Source organism: Heptranchias perlo, chromosome 4 (genome assembly GCF_035084215.1).
Source record: "Heptranchias perlo isolate sHepPer1 chromosome 4, sHepPer1.hap1, whole genome shotgun sequence".
In the NCBI taxonomy this organism is placed as follows: domain Eukaryota; kingdom Metazoa; phylum Chordata; class Chondrichthyes; order Hexanchiformes; family Hexanchidae; genus Heptranchias; species Heptranchias perlo.
This window is the reverse complement of record NC_090328.1, coordinates 96394507-96415382: the sequence shown is the minus strand read 5'-3', so window position 1 is coordinate 96415382 and position 20876 is coordinate 96394507. Positions and strand designations below refer to the sequence as shown.

The 20876-nt window shown below is 41.8% G+C and overlaps 1 protein-coding gene across 1 annotated transcript in view; it reads left to right on the top strand.

Annotated features, from left to right (window-relative positions):
• pax5 (paired box 5) overlaps positions 1-20876 on the top strand; it is a 202665-nt gene that overhangs the window by 12133 nt on the left and 169656 nt on the right. The window contains exon 4 of the mRNA XM_067983345.1: positions 7980-8111. Within this exon, the coding sequence (XP_067839446.1) occupies positions 7980-8111 (132 nt within the window). The remainder of the gene's footprint in view (positions 1-7979; positions 8112-20876) is intronic.

Sequence of the window (20876 nt, the reverse complement as noted above, 5' to 3'; positions counted from 1 at the left end):
TATGATTCAAGGATTATATTTGGGGAGGGGTGATCTAAAATAAGAATGATTTCACCATGCCTAAAATATCACTCAGATTACTTTCTGGAGTTTGGTAACTTTGGATCTGTCCATATATCAAAGAGCCACTTCTTTTTATATACTTACTGAACAAAAAGAGCATGAAATAATTTGGTTAAAGCTCATCTCCTGCTCCTGGCCATGCCTAGCCTTGATATGAACATACATCTGGCCACTATTGTATTCATCCTTGATCAGATTACAGCTGATCTCAAAGCACGATAGGAGGATTAACCTCTAATTAGTTACTACTCGTTTGGGCAATAACTGAAACGTAACCTGATTGTTATTACGGCTGGGTTTTTCTGTCTAACAATCAGAATGCTTCAACTTCTCCACTGCCTCTGCATTTCTAAGCAACTCAATACTTCAAATGAATTTCACCAATATAACTTGGGTTCTGAAGTCTGCCGATTATTATGATAAAAAGATTTCACATTGTAATACAAAATTGAAATCTAAAATTTAAAGTGGCAATAGAATGGCCATAGAATGTGATGTAATTAAAGTAATAAATCCACAAAGGGGACTTATTCATTACATTTTCTGCATCATTAGACACTAAGGAGTTTTGAAAGTTTTTTTTCTTTTCTTTTGATTTCCGTTCCTCGGTTTCTCCTTGTGTTGATTGTGTCTTTGCAGTTTGCAGCATGTGATTCTGGTTTTATTAAAATGGAGCTTTAAAAAAAATTGCCATTTTTTTAGCATAACCCTCAGTGCTTGTGTATGTTTGTGATTTACAGTGCAGGTGGACTATCAGCTGTCAGGCTCTGTATTGACTGTGCTGCTAAAGTGAGGATTTTAGGCACTATGGTACTTTTCAAAAACTGGGTTTGAAAGCAATGAAGGTTTCACTGAAGGACTTTCTCTTTGCATCTGAGTTACTGACAATACACAGTACAGAGGCAATGTTTGTATCTCCATTAGTAAGGGTGTGCAGAAGTTCATTCTTGCTCGCTCTACTCAATCCCTTCCTGTGCTGATATTTGTGTTTGACCCCTCTATTCTCCCTGCCTTTCCTGAAGACAGTGACTTGCGCTGGGGCACAGTGCCACAGATAGTGAGATCCCCAGTACCTCAATTGAGTGTCTATTCTTCATGTGCCAGCTTGGACAGTGAGCTTTAGCAGACTATTTGTCTATAGGTGGTATCACGTCCGTACCCAATCCTGTCTACATCTGACCTGCATGCTTTCCGAGGAGGATTGCAACAAAATACAGAAAGACATTAATAAACTTGCAGAATGGGCTTGTAATTAACAAATTAATTTCAATATAGATAAGTGTGAGGTGTTACATTTTGGTACAAAGGAAATAGGAGCAGGAGTAGGCCATCCGGCCCCTTGAGCCTGCTCCACCATTCAACAAGATCATGGCTGATTTTCTACCTCAACGCCATTTTCCTGGATCCCCATATCCCTTGATGCCTTTAATATCTAGAAATCTATCGATCTCTATTTTGAATGTACTCGATGACTGAGCCTCCACAGCCCTCTGGGATACAGAATTCCAAAGATTCACCACCCTCTGAGTGAAGAAATTTCTCCTCATCTCAGTCCTAAATGGCCTACCCCTTATTCTGAGACTGTGACCCCTGGTTCTCCCCAGCTAGGGGAAACATTCTCCCTGCATCTACCCTGTTGAAACCTGTGAGAATTTTGTATGTTTCAATGAGATCACCTCTCATTCTTCTAAACTCTAGAGAGTACAGGCCTAGTCTACTCAATCTCTCCACATACGACAATCCCCCCATCCCAGGAATCAGTCTGGTGAACCTTTGTTGCACTCCCTCTATGGCAAGTATATCCTTTCTTAGGTAAGGAGACCAAAATTGTACACAATACTCCAGGTGCGGTCTCACCAAGGCCCTATATAATTGCAGTAAGACATCTTTACTCCTGTACGCAAATCCTCTTGAAATAAAGGCCAACATACCATTTGCCTTCTTAATTGCTTGCTGCACCTGCATGTTAGCTTTCAGTGACTCATGTACATGGACACCCAGGTCCCTTTGAACATCAACGTTTCCCAATCTCTCATCATTTAAAAAATACTCTGCATTTCTGTTTTTCCTACCAAAGTGGATAACTTCACATTTTTCCACATTATATTCCATCTGCCATGTTCTTGCCCAGTTACTTAGCCTGTCTATATCCCCTTGAAGCCTCTTTGCATCCTCCTCACAACTCACATTCACATCTAGTTTTGTGTCATCAGCAAACTTGGAAATATTATATTTGGTCCCCTCATCCAAATCATTGATATAGATTGTGAATAGCTGGGGCCCAAGCACCGATCCCTGCGGTACCCCACTAGTCACAGTCATGCCAACCTGAAAAAGACCCGTTTATTCCTACTCTCTGTTTTCTGTGTGTTAACCAATTCTCAATCCATGCCAGTATATTATCCCCAATTCCATGTGTTCTAACTTTGTTCACCAACCTCCTGTGTGGGACCTTATCGAAAGCCTTCTGAAAATCCAAATACACCAAACCCACTAGTTCCTCCTTATCTATTCTACTAGTTACATCCTCAAAGAACTCCAATATGTTTGTCAAACATGATTTCCCTTTCATAAATCCATGTTGACTCTGCCAAACCCTATTATTATTTTCTAAGTGTCCTGTTATCACATCCTTTATAATAGATTCTAGCATTTTCCCTACTACAGATGTCAGGCTAACAGGTCTGTAGTTCCCTGTTTTCTCTTTCCCTCCTTTCTTAAATAGTGGGGTTACATTTGCCACCCTCCAATATGCAGGAACCATTCCAGAATCTATAGAATTTTGGAAGATGACAACCAATGCATCCACTATCTCCATAGCCACCTCTTTCAAAACCCTGGGATGTAGATCATCAGGTCGTTGGGATTTATCAACTTTCAGTCCCATTAATTTCTCCAGTACTATTTTTTTACTAATACTAATTTCTTTCAGTTCCTCATTCTCGCCAGACCCTTGGTTCTCTAGTATTTCTGGGAGGTTTTTTGTGTCTTCTTCCGTGAAGACAGACACAAAGTATTTGTTTAATTTCTCTGCCATTTCCTTATTCCCCATTATAAATTCTCCCATCTCTGTCTGTAAGGGACCCACATTTGCCTTTGCCAGTCTTTTCCTTTTTACGTACCTATAGAAGCTTTTACAGTCCGTTTTTATGTTTCCCACTAGTTTACTCTCATATTTTATTTTCCCTTTCTTTATCAATTTCTTGGTCCCCCTTTGCTGAATTCTAAAATGCTCCCAATCCTCAGGCTTACTGCTTTTTCTGGCAACTTTATATGCCTCTTTCTTTGATTTAATACTATCTTTAATTTCTCTTGTTACCCACAGATGGACCACTTTTCTTGTTGGATTTTTGTGCCTTAAAGGAATATATATTTGTTGCAAATTATGTATTAATTCTTTAAATGCTAGCCATTGCCTGTCTATCATCATACCTGTTAATGTAGTCCCCCAGTCAACCACATCCAACTTGAGCCTCATACCTTCATAGTTTCCTTTGTTTAGATTTAAGACCCTAGTTTTGAATTGAACTATATCACTTTCAAACTTAATGAAGAATTCTATCATATTATGGTCACTCTTCCCTAAGGACTCCTTTACAACAAGATTATTAATTAACCCTTTCTCATTGCACAATACTAGATCTAAAATAGCCTGTTCCCTAGTTGGTTCCTCAACATACTGATCTAGAAAACCATCTCGTATACATTCCAGGAATTCGTCTTCCACAGTATTAATGCTAATTTGGTTTGCCCAATCTATATGTAGATTAAAGTCTTCCATGATTACTGTATTACCCTTGTTCCATGCACTTCTAATTTCCTGCTTTATACCATGCCCTACATTACCACTACAGTTTGGTGGCCTATAAACAACTCCCACCAATGTTTTCTGCCCATGTTTCTTAGCTCTACCCAAACTGATTCTACATCTTGATCTTCTAAGCCAAGATCCTTTCTCACTAATGTACTAATCTCATCCTTTATTAACAGCGCTATCCCACCTCCTTTTCCTTTTTGCCTGTCTTTCCTAAATGTCGAATGTCCTTGAATATTCAGTTCCCAGCCTTGGTCACCCTGCAGCCACTTCTCTGTAATGGCAATTAGATCATACCCATTTACTTCTATTTGTGACGTCAATTCATCTAGGTAGGAAGACTAAAGGGGCCACATACTGCTTGGAGGGTAAGAGTCTAAAGGGGGTAGAGGAGCAGAGCGATCTTCCGGTACAGATACACAAATCACTAAAAGAAGTGACACAGGTTAATAAGGCCATGAAAAAAAAGGAAATCAAGCACTGGAGTTCATTTCTAGAGGGATAGAATTGAAAAGCAGAGAAGCTATGTTAAATTTGTGTAGAACCTTGGTTAGACATTTGGAGTGTGAACAGTTCTGGTCTCCATATTATAAAAAGGATATAGAGGCACTGGAGAAGGTGCAAAAAAGATTTACTAGGATGATACCAGATCTGAGAATTTATACCTATCAGGAAAGATTGAGCAGGCTGGGGCTCTTTTCTCTAGAAAAGAGAAGACTGAGGGCTGACCTGATTCTATGATACTATGATAGAGGTCTGTAAGATTATGAAAGGGTTTGATAGGGTAGATGTAGAGAAGATGATTCCATTACAGGGAAGGCCAGAGCTAGGGGCCACAAATATAAGATAGTCACTAATAAATCCAATAAGCAATTCAGGAGAAACTTCTTTACCCAGAGAGTGGTTAGAATGTAGAACTCGCTAAAACAAGGAGTAGTTGAGGCATTTAAGAGGAAGCTAGATAAACACATGATGGAGAAAGGAATAGAAGGATATGCTGATAGGGTTAGATGAAGTAGGGAGGGAGGAAGCTTGTGTGAAGCTTAAACACCAGCATGGACCTGTTGGGCTGAATGGCCTGTTTCTGTGCTGTACATTCTATGTAATTCATAGAATCGTAGAAAATTTATGGCACAGAAGGAGGCCATTTGGCCCATCGTGTCCGTGCCGGCCGAAAATGAGCCACCCAGCCTAATCCCACTTTCCAGCACTTGGTCCATGGCCTTGTAGGTCACAGCACTTCAGGTGCACATCCAGGTATTTTTAAATGAGTTGAGGGTTTCTGCCTCTACCACCTTTTCAGGCAGTGAGTTCCAGACCCCTACCACTCTTTGGGTGAAAAAAAATTCCTCAGCTCCCCTCTAATACTTCTACCAATCACTTTAAATCTAAGCCCTCTGATTATTGGCCTCTCTGCTAAGGGAAATAAATCCTTCCTATGCAATCTATCTAGGCCCCTCATAATTTTGTACACCTCAATTAAATCACCCCTCAGCCTTCTCTGTTCCAAAGAGAACAACTCCAGCCTATCCAATCTTTCCTCATAGCTAAAATTTTCCAGTCCTGGCAACAGCCTCGTAAATTGTACTCGTTCTGGTGCAATTACATCCTTCCTGTAATGTGGTGACCAGAACTGTACACAATACTCAAGCTGTGGCCTAACTAGTGTTTTATACAGTTCCAGCGTAACTTCCCTGCTCTTGCATTCTATGCCTTGGCTAATAAAGGAAAGTATTCTATATGCCTTCTTAACTATCTTATCTACCTGTCCTGCTACCTTCAGGGATCTGTGGACATGCACTCCAAGGTCCCTTACTTCCTCTACACCTTTCAGTATCCTCCCTTTTATTGTGCACTTCCTTGCCTTGTTTACCTTCCCAGATGCACTACCACAGACTTCTCTGGATTGAATTCCATTTGCCACTTTTCTGCCCACCTGAGCAGTCCATTGATATTTTCCTGCAGTCTACAGCTTTCCTCCTCACTATCAACCACACGGCCAATTTTTGTATCATCTGCAAACTTCTTAGGCATGCCCCCTACATTTAAGTCCACATCATTAATATATATCACAAAAAGCAAGGGACCTAGTACTGAGCCCTGCGGAACCCTACTGGGATCAGCCTTCCAGTCACAAAAACACCCGTCGCCCATTACCCTTTGCTTCCTGCCACTGAGCCAATTTTGGATCCAACTTACCACTCTCCCTTGGATCCCATGGGCTTGTACTTTTTGATCAGTCTGCCAAGTGGGACCTTGCCAAAAGCCTTGCTAAAATCCATTTAAACTACATAAAATGCACTACCCTCATCGATCCTCCTCGTTACCTGCTCAAAAAATTCAATCAAGTCAGTCAGACACGACCTTCCCGTAACAAATCCATGCTGACTGTCCTTGATTACTCCGTGCCTTTCTAAGTGACGGTTTATCCTGTCCCTCTGAATTGATTCCAATAATTTACCCACCACCGAGATTAGGCTGACTGGCCTGTAATTACTCGGTCTATCCCTCGCTCCCTTTTTAAACAATGGTACAATGTTAGCAGTCCTCCAATCCTCCGGCACCATGCCTGTATCCAGTGAGGATTGGAAAGTGATGGTCAGAGCCTCCGCTATTTCCTCTGTTGCTTCTTTTAACAGCTTGGGATACATTTCATCTAGTCCTGTGGATTTATCTACTTTCAAAGATGCTAATCCCCTTAATACTTCCTCTCTCACTAAGTTTATCCCATCCAATATTTCACACTCCTCCTCCTTAACTACAATGTCTGCATCGCCCCTCTCTTTTGTGAAGACAGATGCAAAGTATTCATTAAGAACCATTCCCACAACTATGTAATTTCCAGTAGTGATCACTGGAGCAGGAGTAGAGCTCTGACTTAGAGTTACACTATGTGGTACATTCAATTACTGAGCCACAATGTTCCTGTTATACTCTCAGTCTAGTGTCAGTCACTGTTACATTCTCTTCCTTACGGTTCTCAGTCCAGTATCAGTGAATTTTGTTTCTCCCAATTCTTCTTTTGCTGACTACAGCCACCATGTTAGCTACTTGTCCATCTTTTCAGTTCCGTCAATCCCATTATGTTATTGACTGGGGGCAAAACTAATGAGTGTAGTTCATTCCTTTCAATAGAATGGTTTAGTTCCACACGGTACTTTATCTGGAGATCTGTTTAGGGACTGGCAAAACCAACCCAAACAAAGTAATGAGTTCAATGGACCAATATCCATAGGCTTCTAATGGGTTCAATGTACCAATATCTGTAGGTTTCGAATGAGTTCAATGGACTTATATCTGTAGCCTTCTAAGGAGTTAAGTGGACCATATCCATAGGCTTCTAATTAGTTCAATGGACCAATATCTGTAGCCTTCTAATGGGTTCAATGTACCAATATCTGTAGGTTTCGAATGAGTTCAATGGATCAATATCTGTAGGCTTCCAAATTAGGACCTTTAAGTTGGGAGTTAGGTGTTCAACTAGTTGAGACAATGGAATGCAGAGACTGCTGTAGTGGACAAGCAAAACTATTGGGGCTAAAGTCAAACAGCCACAGACTTTAGTTCCAAAACCAATTGTACGGGGACTGTAGAGCCAGTTATGCTAATTGTTTGACTTTCAGCTATTATCCTATGAGTGGTCTGGTTGCTCTTTCACTGAGGCGAGAAAACTGGGCTTTGAAAATCCATGGGCCATCGGTCCTGTTCTAAGTGCCGGGATCTGCCCATGACCTCTGGCGCTGACCCTGGAAAATACATTACTCTTATTATTGTCTACTTGATGTATAGGGTTGAATGGCCTTGACTACAGACTGCAAACCAATGGAAATTTTGATTAGATTTGAAATTGCCTCCATTGCTGCAGCTCAGGGTTAGTTCTTCCCTCCCCTGGTATCGAACTTCCAAAATCCTAGTCAAGAATTAATTATGTTCATCCTAAGCGTGGCAGATGGCTTTGTGTGGCACTCATCCTTGAAACTCAATCCTGGTTTAGAACCCAGCATTGATTGTGCTGGATTGGCTTTACACAGGAGAAAGTTTCAGGTCTTGGCTCACTCTTTCTCTATGCTAACTAAACCTTGCTGTCGTTGTTTCCCCACAGCGCCGAGCACTGTGCCAGTGGCTCCAGTTCCTTCTGCCGCCACGGACCCAGCGGGATCTTCCTACTCCATCAGTGGTATTTTGGGGATCACACCATCCAACGCCGAGAATAACAAGAGAAAACGTGATGAAGGTAAGTGCAAGAAAGCCAGAGTGAAAGAAAACTCGCTTTTAGGGAACTAAAATATCAATTGAAGAAATGCAAACACTTTTCTCCATGTACAAGGCAGAAGGTTCTGCTTTTGTCACGGAATCCAAACTCTTCACTGATGTGAAGTACAGGGGAACCGACAGAGCCGGAACAATAATGTCTGGAACTGGTTAGCACTGTGAATAATGGAATTTGTACTGGATGATGTTAAAATACAAGCTCGTATTATAAAAATATGACTCGAAGTGGAAATAAATAAATTCAAATTTCTTATAATTTATAAAACGCAAACACATTTTGTAACAGAGAGGGTGTTTTTCAATTGCAGTAAACAGGGTTTGGCTGTTATGTAACTTATGCTAAAATTAATGGTTGCTTTAAAGTGTAAAATATTTTCTGCTATTCTATATTTTACAATTTAATACATTTGCCTCACTATATTTTGTGTCCCTGTAGTATTTTGCTTGATGATCTTACTTACATAGAGTTTAAATATAATCTATGTGTATCGCAAATTACCCTCAATAGAGAGCTTGCTGATATTCTTGATAATTCATGTTTGGTTATTTATTGGAGCAGGATGCTTTTTTTAATTGTCTTGTTTTATTACTGATGTACAAAACCAAACTTTCTTCCAGGCCCTCTGCCTTTTACTTTCTCTGGTTGTGCTCTGTGAGCTTTTATAACGTGTAAAGTTTGAAAAGTATTTTGCCATAACAGAAGCGTACTCCCAGTCACATTCTCTGTGACATTGTTTGCACTGCCAGTTAATTGAAAGACTGCTGCAGGCAGGAGTTAATAGGGTGATGGTGATCGCAGGGAAGAGACCTCCAGCTGTGGTCCTGTTTACTGAAATGTTGAAGACTGGGAGAGGGAAGCTGATTGGCAGTCCAATTCCAATCAATATTGGAAGGGTGACCACTTTATACGGTGCTTGTGGCACGTGGTGTTTTTCTGAGGTGCTGTTCTTGCAGCTTTCTGTGTTATGCAACCTTATTCGAGCTGTTATGTGATGTGCCCTGTATCCCCAATGAACATCCTAATTATTGGATGTATTGGAAATATTCCAAAGTCTAACACATTCCTGTTACACAATAACCCTTCACTGTAACACTTGAAGATAAAGGCACGGCACTCATAGCTGCCCTTATTTTAAAGAAATTATTGTTTTTTTAGATTTCGTTACACAAAGAAACATTTGACAGTCTAAATATGGAGTAGTGTCCAGCCCAAGATCTATAATGATGTGTGGTACAAATTTTCCAATAACATTCCAACTATACCCCAAGAGCCTGCTTACCATTATGCCCTCTCCCAACTGAGTTACCTAACTTCTGCTGCTATTTTGAGTCGCGGAGCCTAGCTCCATCCATTGTGTCCTTTCTATTCCCACCAATGACTAGGATTGTAACCAACCTGATAGCTGTAACTTTATTAGCAGGCCAGTACTATACAAAGCATTTTCTACACTTGCTAGAAAAATTTCCCCCAAAGGCTTTAAAGATGGTGACATAACAGCACCAAGCGTGCAGAGAGAGAACTTAATGCTTTACTTCTGAATCGCTTTATCTCTGAAGTTTTGGCATTTTTCAAATGATACTGTCTCTCTCAGGTCAGTGGGTGTTTGATTGGTGTTGGTTAGATCAGCAATCCAAACTAGAGGAGTGTGGGAATCAATATGAAGGACAGATATAATTTTATCAGTTATTTTCTCGTGACCGATTCTAGATATTTTGTTTTCCAATTTTCCCCACTCCCCTTGTCCTAAAGATGTTGACTGCTGCTGGAGAACATTTCCACAGCTGCTGTTCACTATCTGATAGGTCACTAAAGTGACCATTCTTCACCCAGTACAAGTGTAAACAATTTTACAACACCAAGTTATAGTCCAGCAATTTTATTTTAAATTCACAAGCTTTCGGAGGCTTCCTCCTTCGTCAGGTAAATGTTCAGGAGCTCCTTGAAGTCTACGCATTTCAAATGCGTAGACTTCAAGGAGCTCCTGAACATTTACCTGACGAAGGAGGAAGCCTCCGAAAGCTTGTGAATTTAAAATAAAATTGCTGGACTATAACTTGGTGTTGTAAAATTGTTTACAATTGTCAACCCCAGTCCATCACCGGCATCTCCACATCAGTACAAGTGTGACAGTGACTGTTTGATCATACTGTGCATTGCATGCTGAGCCTCGCATGTGGACTTTGCAGCAAAGCTCATTAGTTAGTGATCCTGGGTATGTTCCCCCTCCCTTGCCAGGGATGCTGGGGCTGGGATGATTGTAATATTGCTACTTCCATCCTGGCTGAAATCAGTTCACTCAGCATAAATCCTGGGACCTTCTCTTCTGTAAAACTCAGCTACACACTGCATTTACCAGCTGAACCCAATTTTGCATGTAATTGAGCCACATTTTGCTGTAAAAACAATGGTGAGGCTAACAGCGCTCACTGTTATTCATGTGTAAATTGGACAGTAACTTCCGGCGATTGAACATGTGCAGATCTGAAAGTTGCTGGCCGAGATGCGATGCTGTTCCAAAAGCTGAACGAACACGGCATCTCGCTGTCTGGCTCCCCATTCAAATGTATTGAATGGCATGAAATTCTTGTACTTACTTGATAGATATCGGCTAAACTCACCAAAAAAAAGTTAATTCAATCATTTCAAGTCTAAGTACCCTTTTAACGGCGTGCTAAGTCTTAATTACTGCCAAACAACCTCTCTGGCACTGAAAATTAACATTTACAAGTGTGGAGACTCATTCCTTCAGATTTTAATTATTGTTGGACATTTAAAAAAAATATAACTTTTTTTAACTTTTTCTTTCTGTCTCTTTTATCTCTGTCTCTACATTCAGTCTTTCTTACCCTTTCTTTATTTTGCTTTCTGTACCTGATTTGACATTGAATTCACTATTCTAACTTACACTTCCTGGTTCTCACTCTGCGCTGTTATTAACGATGCTTCAATCTGTTTGGTTAAAGAGATACACAGCTGCTTGCCATGTTCACACAGGTCCCAGAAGCCCTGTAGAGAGCGTCGTGCTTTTTGGATCTCTAATTTACAGGAACTTGCCATGCAAAAGCTCATAGAAAGTCTCCGTGCAAGTGCAAGTCTGATGGACGGCTGGTGCCATTTGTTTGGCACTTACAGCAAAGTCCGGCCCAATATTTTCCTACAAAATAACAGGATACAAATTGAGACTATATACTTTTCCTGCATTACAACAGCGATTACATTTCAAAAGTACTTCACTGGCTGTAAAGTGCTTTGGGATGGCCTGAGGTTGTGAAAGGCTCTAAATAAATCAAAGACTTTCTTTACAATAAAACAAGTTATGTGATTAAGGGTTGTGCTCTCAGGTCGAGCTCAGTAAATAAAGGTGATGCCAGGTTTAGGAAAAGTCATATGCTGGATGACAACACATAAAAATCTGAGTCCGTGTTGTCTCAAAAGTTGATTTTTAAGCTGGAATTTGATCTTGAGAGTTGTTTGTAAGTGAGCCATGCTGTATATTGTGTTGGGATGATTTGGAGATCATTATTTTAAGAGTGAGAATCCCAGTGCTGTCACTGATATGTAGCCCTTGGTGCTCATAAATGTGCGTTGATGTGTTTTGTGTGGGTTTGTCCTGTGGTCATTACAGAACTAAATAAAAATAACATGATTCCCCGATCAGTATCTAGAAACCCCTCTGGAAATGGATGTGCGTGTGTGTGTGTGTGCATGTGTACGTGCACATGTATGCATGTATGTGTGTGTGAGAGTCTGCCCCTTCAGGGAAGGGGAGAGAGTCAACACCTTCAGGGGAGGAGGAGGAGAGTCAGCTCTTTCAGGGGAGGGGAGAGAGTCTGCCCTTTTAGGGGAGGGGAGACAGTCTGCCCCTTTAGGGGAGGGGAGACAGTCTGCCCCTTTAGGGGAGGGGAGAGTGTCTGTCCCTTTAGGGGAGGGGAGAGAGTCTGCCCCTTTAGGGGAGGGGAGAGAGTCTGCCCCTTCAGGGCAGGGGAGAGAGTCAACACCTTCAGGGGAGGGGAGAGAGTCAACACCTTCAGGGGAGGGGATAGTGTCTGCCCCTTCAGTGGAGGGGAGAGAGTCTGCCCCTTCAGTGGAGGGGAGAGAGTCTGCCCCTTCAGTGGAGGGGAGAGAGTCTGCCCCTTCAGTGGAGGGGAGAGAGTCTGCCCCTTCAGTGGAGGGGAGAGAGTCTGCCCCTTCAGTGGAGGGGAGAGAGTCTGCCCCTTCAGTGGAGGGGAGAGAGTCTGCCCCTTCAGTGGAGGGGAGAGAGTCTGCCCCTTCAGTGGAGGGGAGAGAGTCTGCCCCTTCAGTGGAGGGGGAAGAGTCTGCCCCTTCAGTGGAAGGGAGAGAGTCTACACCTTCAGGGGAGGGGATAGTGTCTGCCATTTCAGGGGAGGGGAGAGAGTCAGCACCTTCAGTGGAGGGGAGAGAGTCTGCCCCTTCAGGGGAGGGGAGAGAGTCTGCCCCTACAGTGGAGAGGAGAGAGTCTGCCCCTTCAGGGGAGGGGAGAGAGTTACTTTCTTCAGGGGAGGGGAGAGAGTTAGCCCCTTCAGGGGAGGGGAGAGAGTCAGCACCTTCAGGGGAGGAGAGAAAACCAGAGTTGGAAATAGAATAACTAGCTTGCTGGTTGGAAGTTTTAATAGACTCAGGTTGATGAGCAATGAGAAGTAAAGCTCATGTTTGACCAAACGAGACGGTCTCGATTTATTTTAACTCCATTTTTCAGATTAGGATTTCTTACTAACAACTTCCCTCATACACACTTGGACTTTATCAGAGAAAGTGGAATATTTTAATGAACTTTGTTATCGCTGCCCGAGACAGCTTTACAATATCAGTAAGTAACATTTACAAACAGTGCAGGCATTCTGAATCCAGGGTATTGTAAAAGCAGGCTATAATCTAAATAACTTCAGGGACTCTGAACCTCCTGTACAACCTAATGAGCTCATAGCTCATTAACGTCCACATATAAAACCTTTTCTTAAATTTGTTAAATGTGGATTATCCAAGTGCCTATTTTCGAAAAAAGGAACATAGGAACATAGAGACAGGAGTAGGCCATTCAGCCTCTCGAGCCTGCTCCACATTCAATTAGATCATGGCTGATATGTACCTCAACACCATATCCCTTGATACCCTTACCCAACAAAAATCTATCGATCTCAGTCTTGAAAGCTCCAATTGCCCCAGCATCCACAGCCTTTTGGGGCAGCGAATTCCAGATTTCTACTATCCTTTGTGTGAAAAGGTGATTTCTGATATCCTTCCTAAATGGTCTCGCTCTAATTTTAAGGTTATGTTCGCTTGTTCTGGATTCCCCCACCAGATGAAATAGTTTCTCTGTATCTACCCTATCATTTCCGTTTAACATTTTAAACACCTTGATCAGGTCACCCCTCAATCTTCTATACTCAAGGGAATACAAGCCTCTAAGCCCTGGTATCATTCAGGTGAATCTCACTTCACCCCCTCCAAGGCCAATATATCCTTCCTGAAGTGCGATGCCCAAAATTGAACACAGTACTCTAGATAGGGATCTGACCAAGACACTATACAACTGAAGCATAACTTCCTCCCTGTAGTAATCTTGTGATAAAGGCCAACGTTCCATTAGCCTGTTTGATTGCCTTTTGAACCAGTCAACTAATTTTAATTGATTTGTGTACTTGGACTCCCAAATCTATTTGCTCCTCTGCAGTTCCTAGTTGCTCACCAATTAGAAAATAGTCCGACTTATCTTTCTTATGTCCAAAATGGATGACCTCACACCTGCCAACATTAAACTCCATCTGTCTATGTCTCTTTGCAACTTCCTGCTCCAATCTGCACAACTTACTGTGCCTCCTAACTTAATGTCATCTGCAAACTTGAATATGCAACTCTCTATTCCTTCATCCAAGTCATTCATAAATATGGTGAAATATGTCACATCTTGCCAATCTGAGTACCTACCCTTTATCTCCACTCTCTGTCTCCTACCTCTCAACCAAGTTCCAACCTAAGTCTGTATGCTCTCATTTGTTCCGAGGGGGTGTGAAACATATGGTAATCAATACAAGTCAATAAAATGGGTGCATAGTATAAAAGAATGAAAGTACAAAATTATAGTTTGATTTTTAAATAGTCCAGATGCTTAAAAAAAAGATTTGAAAGACTTGTATTTATACAGCGCCTTTCACAACCTCAGGATGTCCCAAAGTGCTTTATAGCCAATGAAGTACTTTTGAAGTGGAGTCACTGTTGTAATGTAGGAAAAGTCGCTTAGAGCTGTGTTGTTGGATACATAATTGGAGGGTTAAATGCCCCGAGTTAGCTGATACCAGTCGGGGCAGTGATAGGGGCCACTATAATTTAACCCAGCTAGGAATGGGAAACACATACCAACATTTCCACTCCCAATTCACTTTTCAGTGAATAGCTCCTGGAAACTGCACACATTCAGATGTCGTATGAGGACAGGATCAGGAGCTGTGATGTTACTATGGTTGAACAGCCTACTAGCATTCACATTTAGACTGGCTGCATGGGAGAAGCACTGGAGAGCTGCTGGGTGGATGAAAAGATGGCTCAGGAGTCACCATTTTGAGGAGAGGGAAGAAAGGCAGGAGGAGGAGAGTGAATGGATGCCCGTGAGAGAGAAGGTTTTGCTTCAGCGGTTTATGATGTTTGAAGATCTCAGATTACTGCTTGAAACTGACTCCTTGGTTTTTTGTTCTTTCTTGGATACCTGCATATGTTCATGTTTAATGTTCAATATTAGCCCTTTTTTCCCCGTGTGCTTGCAGCAGCTGTCAGTGTGCACGCCATATCCTTGATGTGTAGTGACATTCACAAAAGGTTAATAATGTCTTGTGATGCTAGTACTGTAGATTTATCAAGGAATAATCTGCAGCTGACTACAAAGAAATTCAGCATCCCATGTAGATGTTCATTTACTCTGCATTGGGAATGACAAAAATGTAAAGACCAGAATCCTGATGAATTGCTCGAATGTCAAAGGAATGAAAAATTTGAAATGATATACTTTCAAGGGAGTGTATCAGTTTGATCTGGCACATTTTACATTCAGTACAAACCAGTCTGACTCTTGTAACAATAGCATCAGCTTGGCTCAGTAGTAGCACACTCATCTCTGATTCTTAGAAGGTTGTGGGTTCAAGTCCCACTCCACAGATCTCCAAATGAGGCTGACATTGTGCTGGAGGCGCTATCTTTTGGATGAGATGTTAAACCATGGCCCAATCTGCCATCTACCATCAGGACAGCAGTTGTCCTGCTTCTGGTAGTGCAACTCTGTTACTGTCACCTGCACGGGCACTGGCCCTATATTCACAGAATATTCATATTCACCAGTTCCACCTGACCTGCAGAATCTGTTTGTTCCTGCCCCATGTGGCTTGACCTGGAGGAGCTGAAGTGATTCAAAAAAATCCACTGTTGCTCTTTCTGTATTTACTTGCACTTGATTGTTAACAGATTAGCTTCACGTTTAACCCAGTAGGTCACCGAACATTGGTCGTCAGGGATAAACTGAAGGCAACGCCTGTAGGGTTTTTGCATGAATTAAAGAGCAATTCCTGGAGTAAATGGACTTGGAGCAGATGTTGTGCCTTGGTGGGAGAGCTGTTGCTGAGTCCCAGCACAAGGACATCTGTCGTGGATTGTTATACAAAGGAGGGGGTCTTCACTCTTCATCTTGCAGTTTATAGGGCGGAGAGACTTTGGAAGGGGCTTGATGAGAGTTCTCTGCTGATTAATGCAGGCCATTTACCCCTGACTATCTGAGTGACCATAGGAGTCTCTCTTCTACATTTCACCATAATTAATATAGCAGCACGACTAGAAACACTTTAGACCTATAAAAGTCTCATTTGCACTCTCTGTCAACAAAGACTGTAAACCCTACTCAAAGTTTATTTTACAAAACACATACAAAGTGCCTTTGACTTTGAACAGGATCCCTGTGGCACGCGAGAAACCTTGTCACAGCACAGCACTGATAGTGTCCGTGGTTTCTATCATTGTTTCAGTTTCAGTCACTAGAGGGGTCGAGGTGAAGCTTCTCTTTGTCGTTAATCAGCTGCTTGCAATATTGGGGCGCGCACAGGGACGACGTAGCCTGCAGGCCGCGAAACCTTTCTATGATTCTAATTGCTCCCTTTGACCCAGCGTAGCCGGTCAGAGCTTATGAATAGAGCTTTGTTTGCCTCAGGGTCGGGATTTGTAACGGGCTCATTAATAGATAATGAGTTTTGGGGTGATATAAATATTGGAGGAGATTCACTCATTGTTAATGGACCGTGGCTGCTGGGTGAACAACTGGGTGGCAGACCAAGCCCTAGCTCTCAGTTGCGTTACTGTTACTTTGATCTCTCCGAGTGTTTGTCTCTACCCACTGATGCTACCTGGGCAATCAGAAAACGAGGATCCATCCAGTGAATACATTCCTGGGAGACCAAAAGATAATTGAACCCTTTATACTGAGGAATTGGCAAGTTCATATGTTTGAAGCACAAACTACTATGGACCAGCATTTTATATTTTTAACTGCAGTGATTTTAAGCTGTGCTCAATATTTCGTCTAGGGTTTACTAGAAGTGAAAAACCCCCAGAGAGTTACAAATACAATTCCTGCTTTTTACTGGAGCAGATATGAAGTCTCATCTTTACAAACTGTGTGTTGTTTTGACCACTTATTGATAGGAAGGGTGTTGTTGCTTTGTAAAGGTATAGAGACGAGTGATAAAGATCATATTGGACACCTGGAATTTGATGAGGAAAAGGAAAAAGGAAAGGGAAGAACTTGCATTTATATAGTGTCTTTCATAACCTCAGGAAGCCCCAAAGTGCTTTACAGCCAATGAAGTACCATTTTGAAGTGTAGTCACGGCTCTCGTGCTGGGAAATGCCACAGCTAATTTGCACACAGCACGGTCCCACAAACAGCAAATGAGATAATAGCCAGATAATCTGTATTAGTGATGGCTGTGGAGGGATAAATATTGTCCAGGACACCAGGGAGAACTGCCCTGCTCTTCTTCAAACAGTGCCATTGGATCTTTTACGTCCACCTGAGAGGGCAGACGGGGCCTCGGTTTAACATCTCATTTGAAAAATGGTACCGCCGACAATGCAGCACTCCCTCAGTATTGCATTGAAGTGTTGGACTGGATTATGCACTCAAGTCTCTGGAGTGGCACTTGAACCCACAACCTTCTGACTCAAAGGTGAGAGTGCTACCATTGAGCCAAGAAAAGTGAAGGGAATTGAACTTTTCCTCTTTGGAAAAGAGGACACTTCAAGATTTTCAACATTATGATAGAAATTAACAAAACTAATTCAAGCAAACCACTCACTGTAGTGAAAGACTCAAATACCAGGAGACAGAAATTAAAAATGAGGGAGTTGGAAGCCAGCAAGGAATTTTTCACTCACAGGGTAATAAACTTGGAAAATAATTTAACAGGGAAGGCCACTAAACAAACAATATATGCAGGCTCAAGAGGCAATTGGATGCATTTCTAGAGAGAGAAGGGATTGCGGCATATGGTGACAAGGTGGGTGAGGCAATAGGCTATAGAATCATAGAATCATACAGCATAGAAGGAGGCCCTTTGGTCCATCATGCCTGTGCTGGCTCTTTGAAAGAGCTGTCCAATTGGTCCCACTCCCCTGTTCTTTCCCCATAGGCTGTGCCATTCGTACAGAGACTTTTGTTTTTGTTTGTGTCCACAGCAGATTCTGTTGGGCCAAACCTACCAAGGGCCATAATTAGTTTTCTGGATTCCCAGGGAGCAGTGTGCTTTGGATGGTGGCACAGAGAAGGCGACTTCTTTCTACACAACCTCATCTCTGATGGCATGAAAAAAACAAAGAAAGGGAAAAATTGGGTTACTGGTCTCCTTGATGATCAGCTTCCTACTGTCAATGGCCAGGAATCAGGAACAGGGGAAAAGTCCGGAATGACCTGTGGGCTCCCTTCCCCGGTGTTGTCAGTGATAGTCCTGTCAGTGATAATACTGGCCCTTTTATGCAAAGGGGCCTTGGCACATCAGATGCTACAAACTAACACAAACATTTCAGGCGAAATTCTTTTACAGGCACACCATCTCCATATTGGCACTACATTCACGCTAATTTACAAAGCCGCAGATCTGGAATCACCACTGTGACACCGTAGGGTCTGTGCACTGCACCATGCTGTAATACTGAGGTGGAGTGGGACAGGACCAGCTCCATTAATGGGTTATGTCAAGTGGCAGCAAATTAAAAAAAGTAATTGGCATTGCGTTCGGCTCCATCTGAATTGGCTCTGTGGTCGGCAGCCAATAACTCCACTCTGGAGACAATGTAGTAATGGCAGGATGCCACACTTCACAGATTATTTTACTAAAGCGTGCACTTCTGTCCCTGATGATGTCGGGGAGCTGAACAGTCTGTTCCACTGCAAGCTTTAAAAATATATTTTGGAATTGCTCATTTGAGGGGCTGTCCTCTTAAACTCCCTGTGCCACATGTGGCAATTCCAGTAAAGCATGCAATAAAAAATATGTCACTGAGACACTTGAACTAAAGGCATTCAGCGTTGGTATCATTTGAGCACATATAGTGGTGTTCGTTTCCAATTCATGTCTAATATTCAGTGTGAGTCTTGCGATGTTCACAATTGCCTTTGCAAACATTACTAGCGCTGATTCCAATACTGGATCCAGAAATTTAGCCCTATGCTTTTCTGGTTACTTTAACATGATGCACTTAATAATCAGAAAGGAGCTCAAACAGTTTCTCTTCAGTGAAATAAATATACAGATACCGATAATCTATTATAGATGTAACATGGGAAGCAAAGTGGTGTCTGGTTATTAGGGACTGATCTGTCTCTTCTTTCAGCACTTGTTATCATATCATTTTGAAACATAAGTTTCAAAAATGGTATGGGCATTAAATTGTCTTGCCTAAAACTGCAGGCTGAAGAGTAATACAAGCCATTTGCTATCATTTTATTCTCGAGTAGCTTCAGTTCCATACGCCTGCGGTACTGCCGAGTGTGCTGAAACTGGGGCATCTCTGTGTAAACCAAACACTTTTTGGATGAATCCTGGCATTGGGATTGCTGCTCTTCAGCTCTCCTTATCATTATCATGTAAATGCCAGAAACCAAAAAAATCTATAAAAACACATCCTTTTCTGAAAGTTCAGAAAATGATTGGTCATAAGATAAATAAAAAAAAAATATTATTTCTTGTTTAATCTTTGGTTGCAAAAAATCTTCTCTAGTTTGTAAAAGATGTGATCCACAATTGTCTGCGACAAGTGCTCTTGTGGTTTTTCTCTCTGAAAACCATACTGTAAAAAAATGCAAATTTGCCAATGTATGTATATATATCTTAATGGACCAGAATTTGCTGTCAAAATAATGGCAAGGCTAATGGTGTTTGCCATTAATTATGGGTAAATGGTACAGCAAGTTCAGGTGAGAAGCAGATGCGCGATTAAATATGAATATCCAAAAGTTGTTGTTCAAGTTGCGCCGTTAGCTTCATGAAAACGGCATCTTGCCCTTATCCTCTCTGTTTCTTGGGGGAATCTGCTGTATTTGCCCATTAATTGCCCATTAATCGCGACACAGAAAGTTAAGTCTTGTTGTTACAAGTGTAAGTGCCCTTTTAACAACATGATAAGTGTTAATTACTGCCAATCAACCTCTGGTACCGAAAATTAACTATTACAAGTGTGGAGTCTCACTCTTTCAGGCTTTGCATTTTTCGAGGCGATTTTAAAAATGTCAAATGTTAAATTTAATTTTTATTTTCTTATCCTTTTGGTCTCCTTTTACTCTCTCTCTTAATCTAATATTTCTTTCTTTCTCTTTATTTCTCGTTCTGTTCCTGATTTGATATTGAATTCACCCCCTTTAATTCACCCTCCTTCTCAGTCCTTCTTGTGTTTATTTCCCAATTCTTACATCTCATTTGTTAAGGAGATACCCTGTTGCTTGCCCTGTTCACTCAGGTCCCAGATGCCCTGTTTCCCTCACTGCGCCGTTATCAGCTCGCACTTTCAGCAACTTTGTGGGAAACATTTTTTGAACTGAAGGGTGCGGGCAAGTGTAACTAACGGCAGATGCCATTAGCTGCCCTGCTACAGCAAATTTGGCCCAATTTTTTGTGTCTGGCCTATTGTCTTTAACAGGGCTGTGAGTCAGTGCCAATTTTCTTTCTCGTTGGTTAAATATTTAAGTCTCCGTTTTTCTCCTTTTTAACTGCTTATTTTCTGCTCTCTCATTCACCAATCATATTGCACAAACCTTTCTCTATATTTTCGATTTTCTTCCCCAATTGCACGCCACCAAATAAATTCCACACAGTCACATTCCAGCAGAAAGTATTCTCTGAGATAGAGGCACACCAATACAATCTTCAAAATAAAATCCATCACAGAACAAACACATGAAAAAAATCAGCAGCAATAAAGAGCACACTTGCCCATAAACTTGGTTCCAACAGCTTCCCTGCCCCACCCCTTTCCAACAGCATGGTGCACCATACTGGGACTCTGAAAATGCTAAAACTTACCAATCTGCACTCCTCCTCCCCCATACCTCACAATCCCCCAAACCCAGCCAGTTGAATCCCCACATTTGTAAGTGTCCACTGATGTAAACAAACAAAATGTGCATGCGCAGGAGGTTCTGATGTAAAGGATTACAATTCCAATGAGCCGACATGCAGT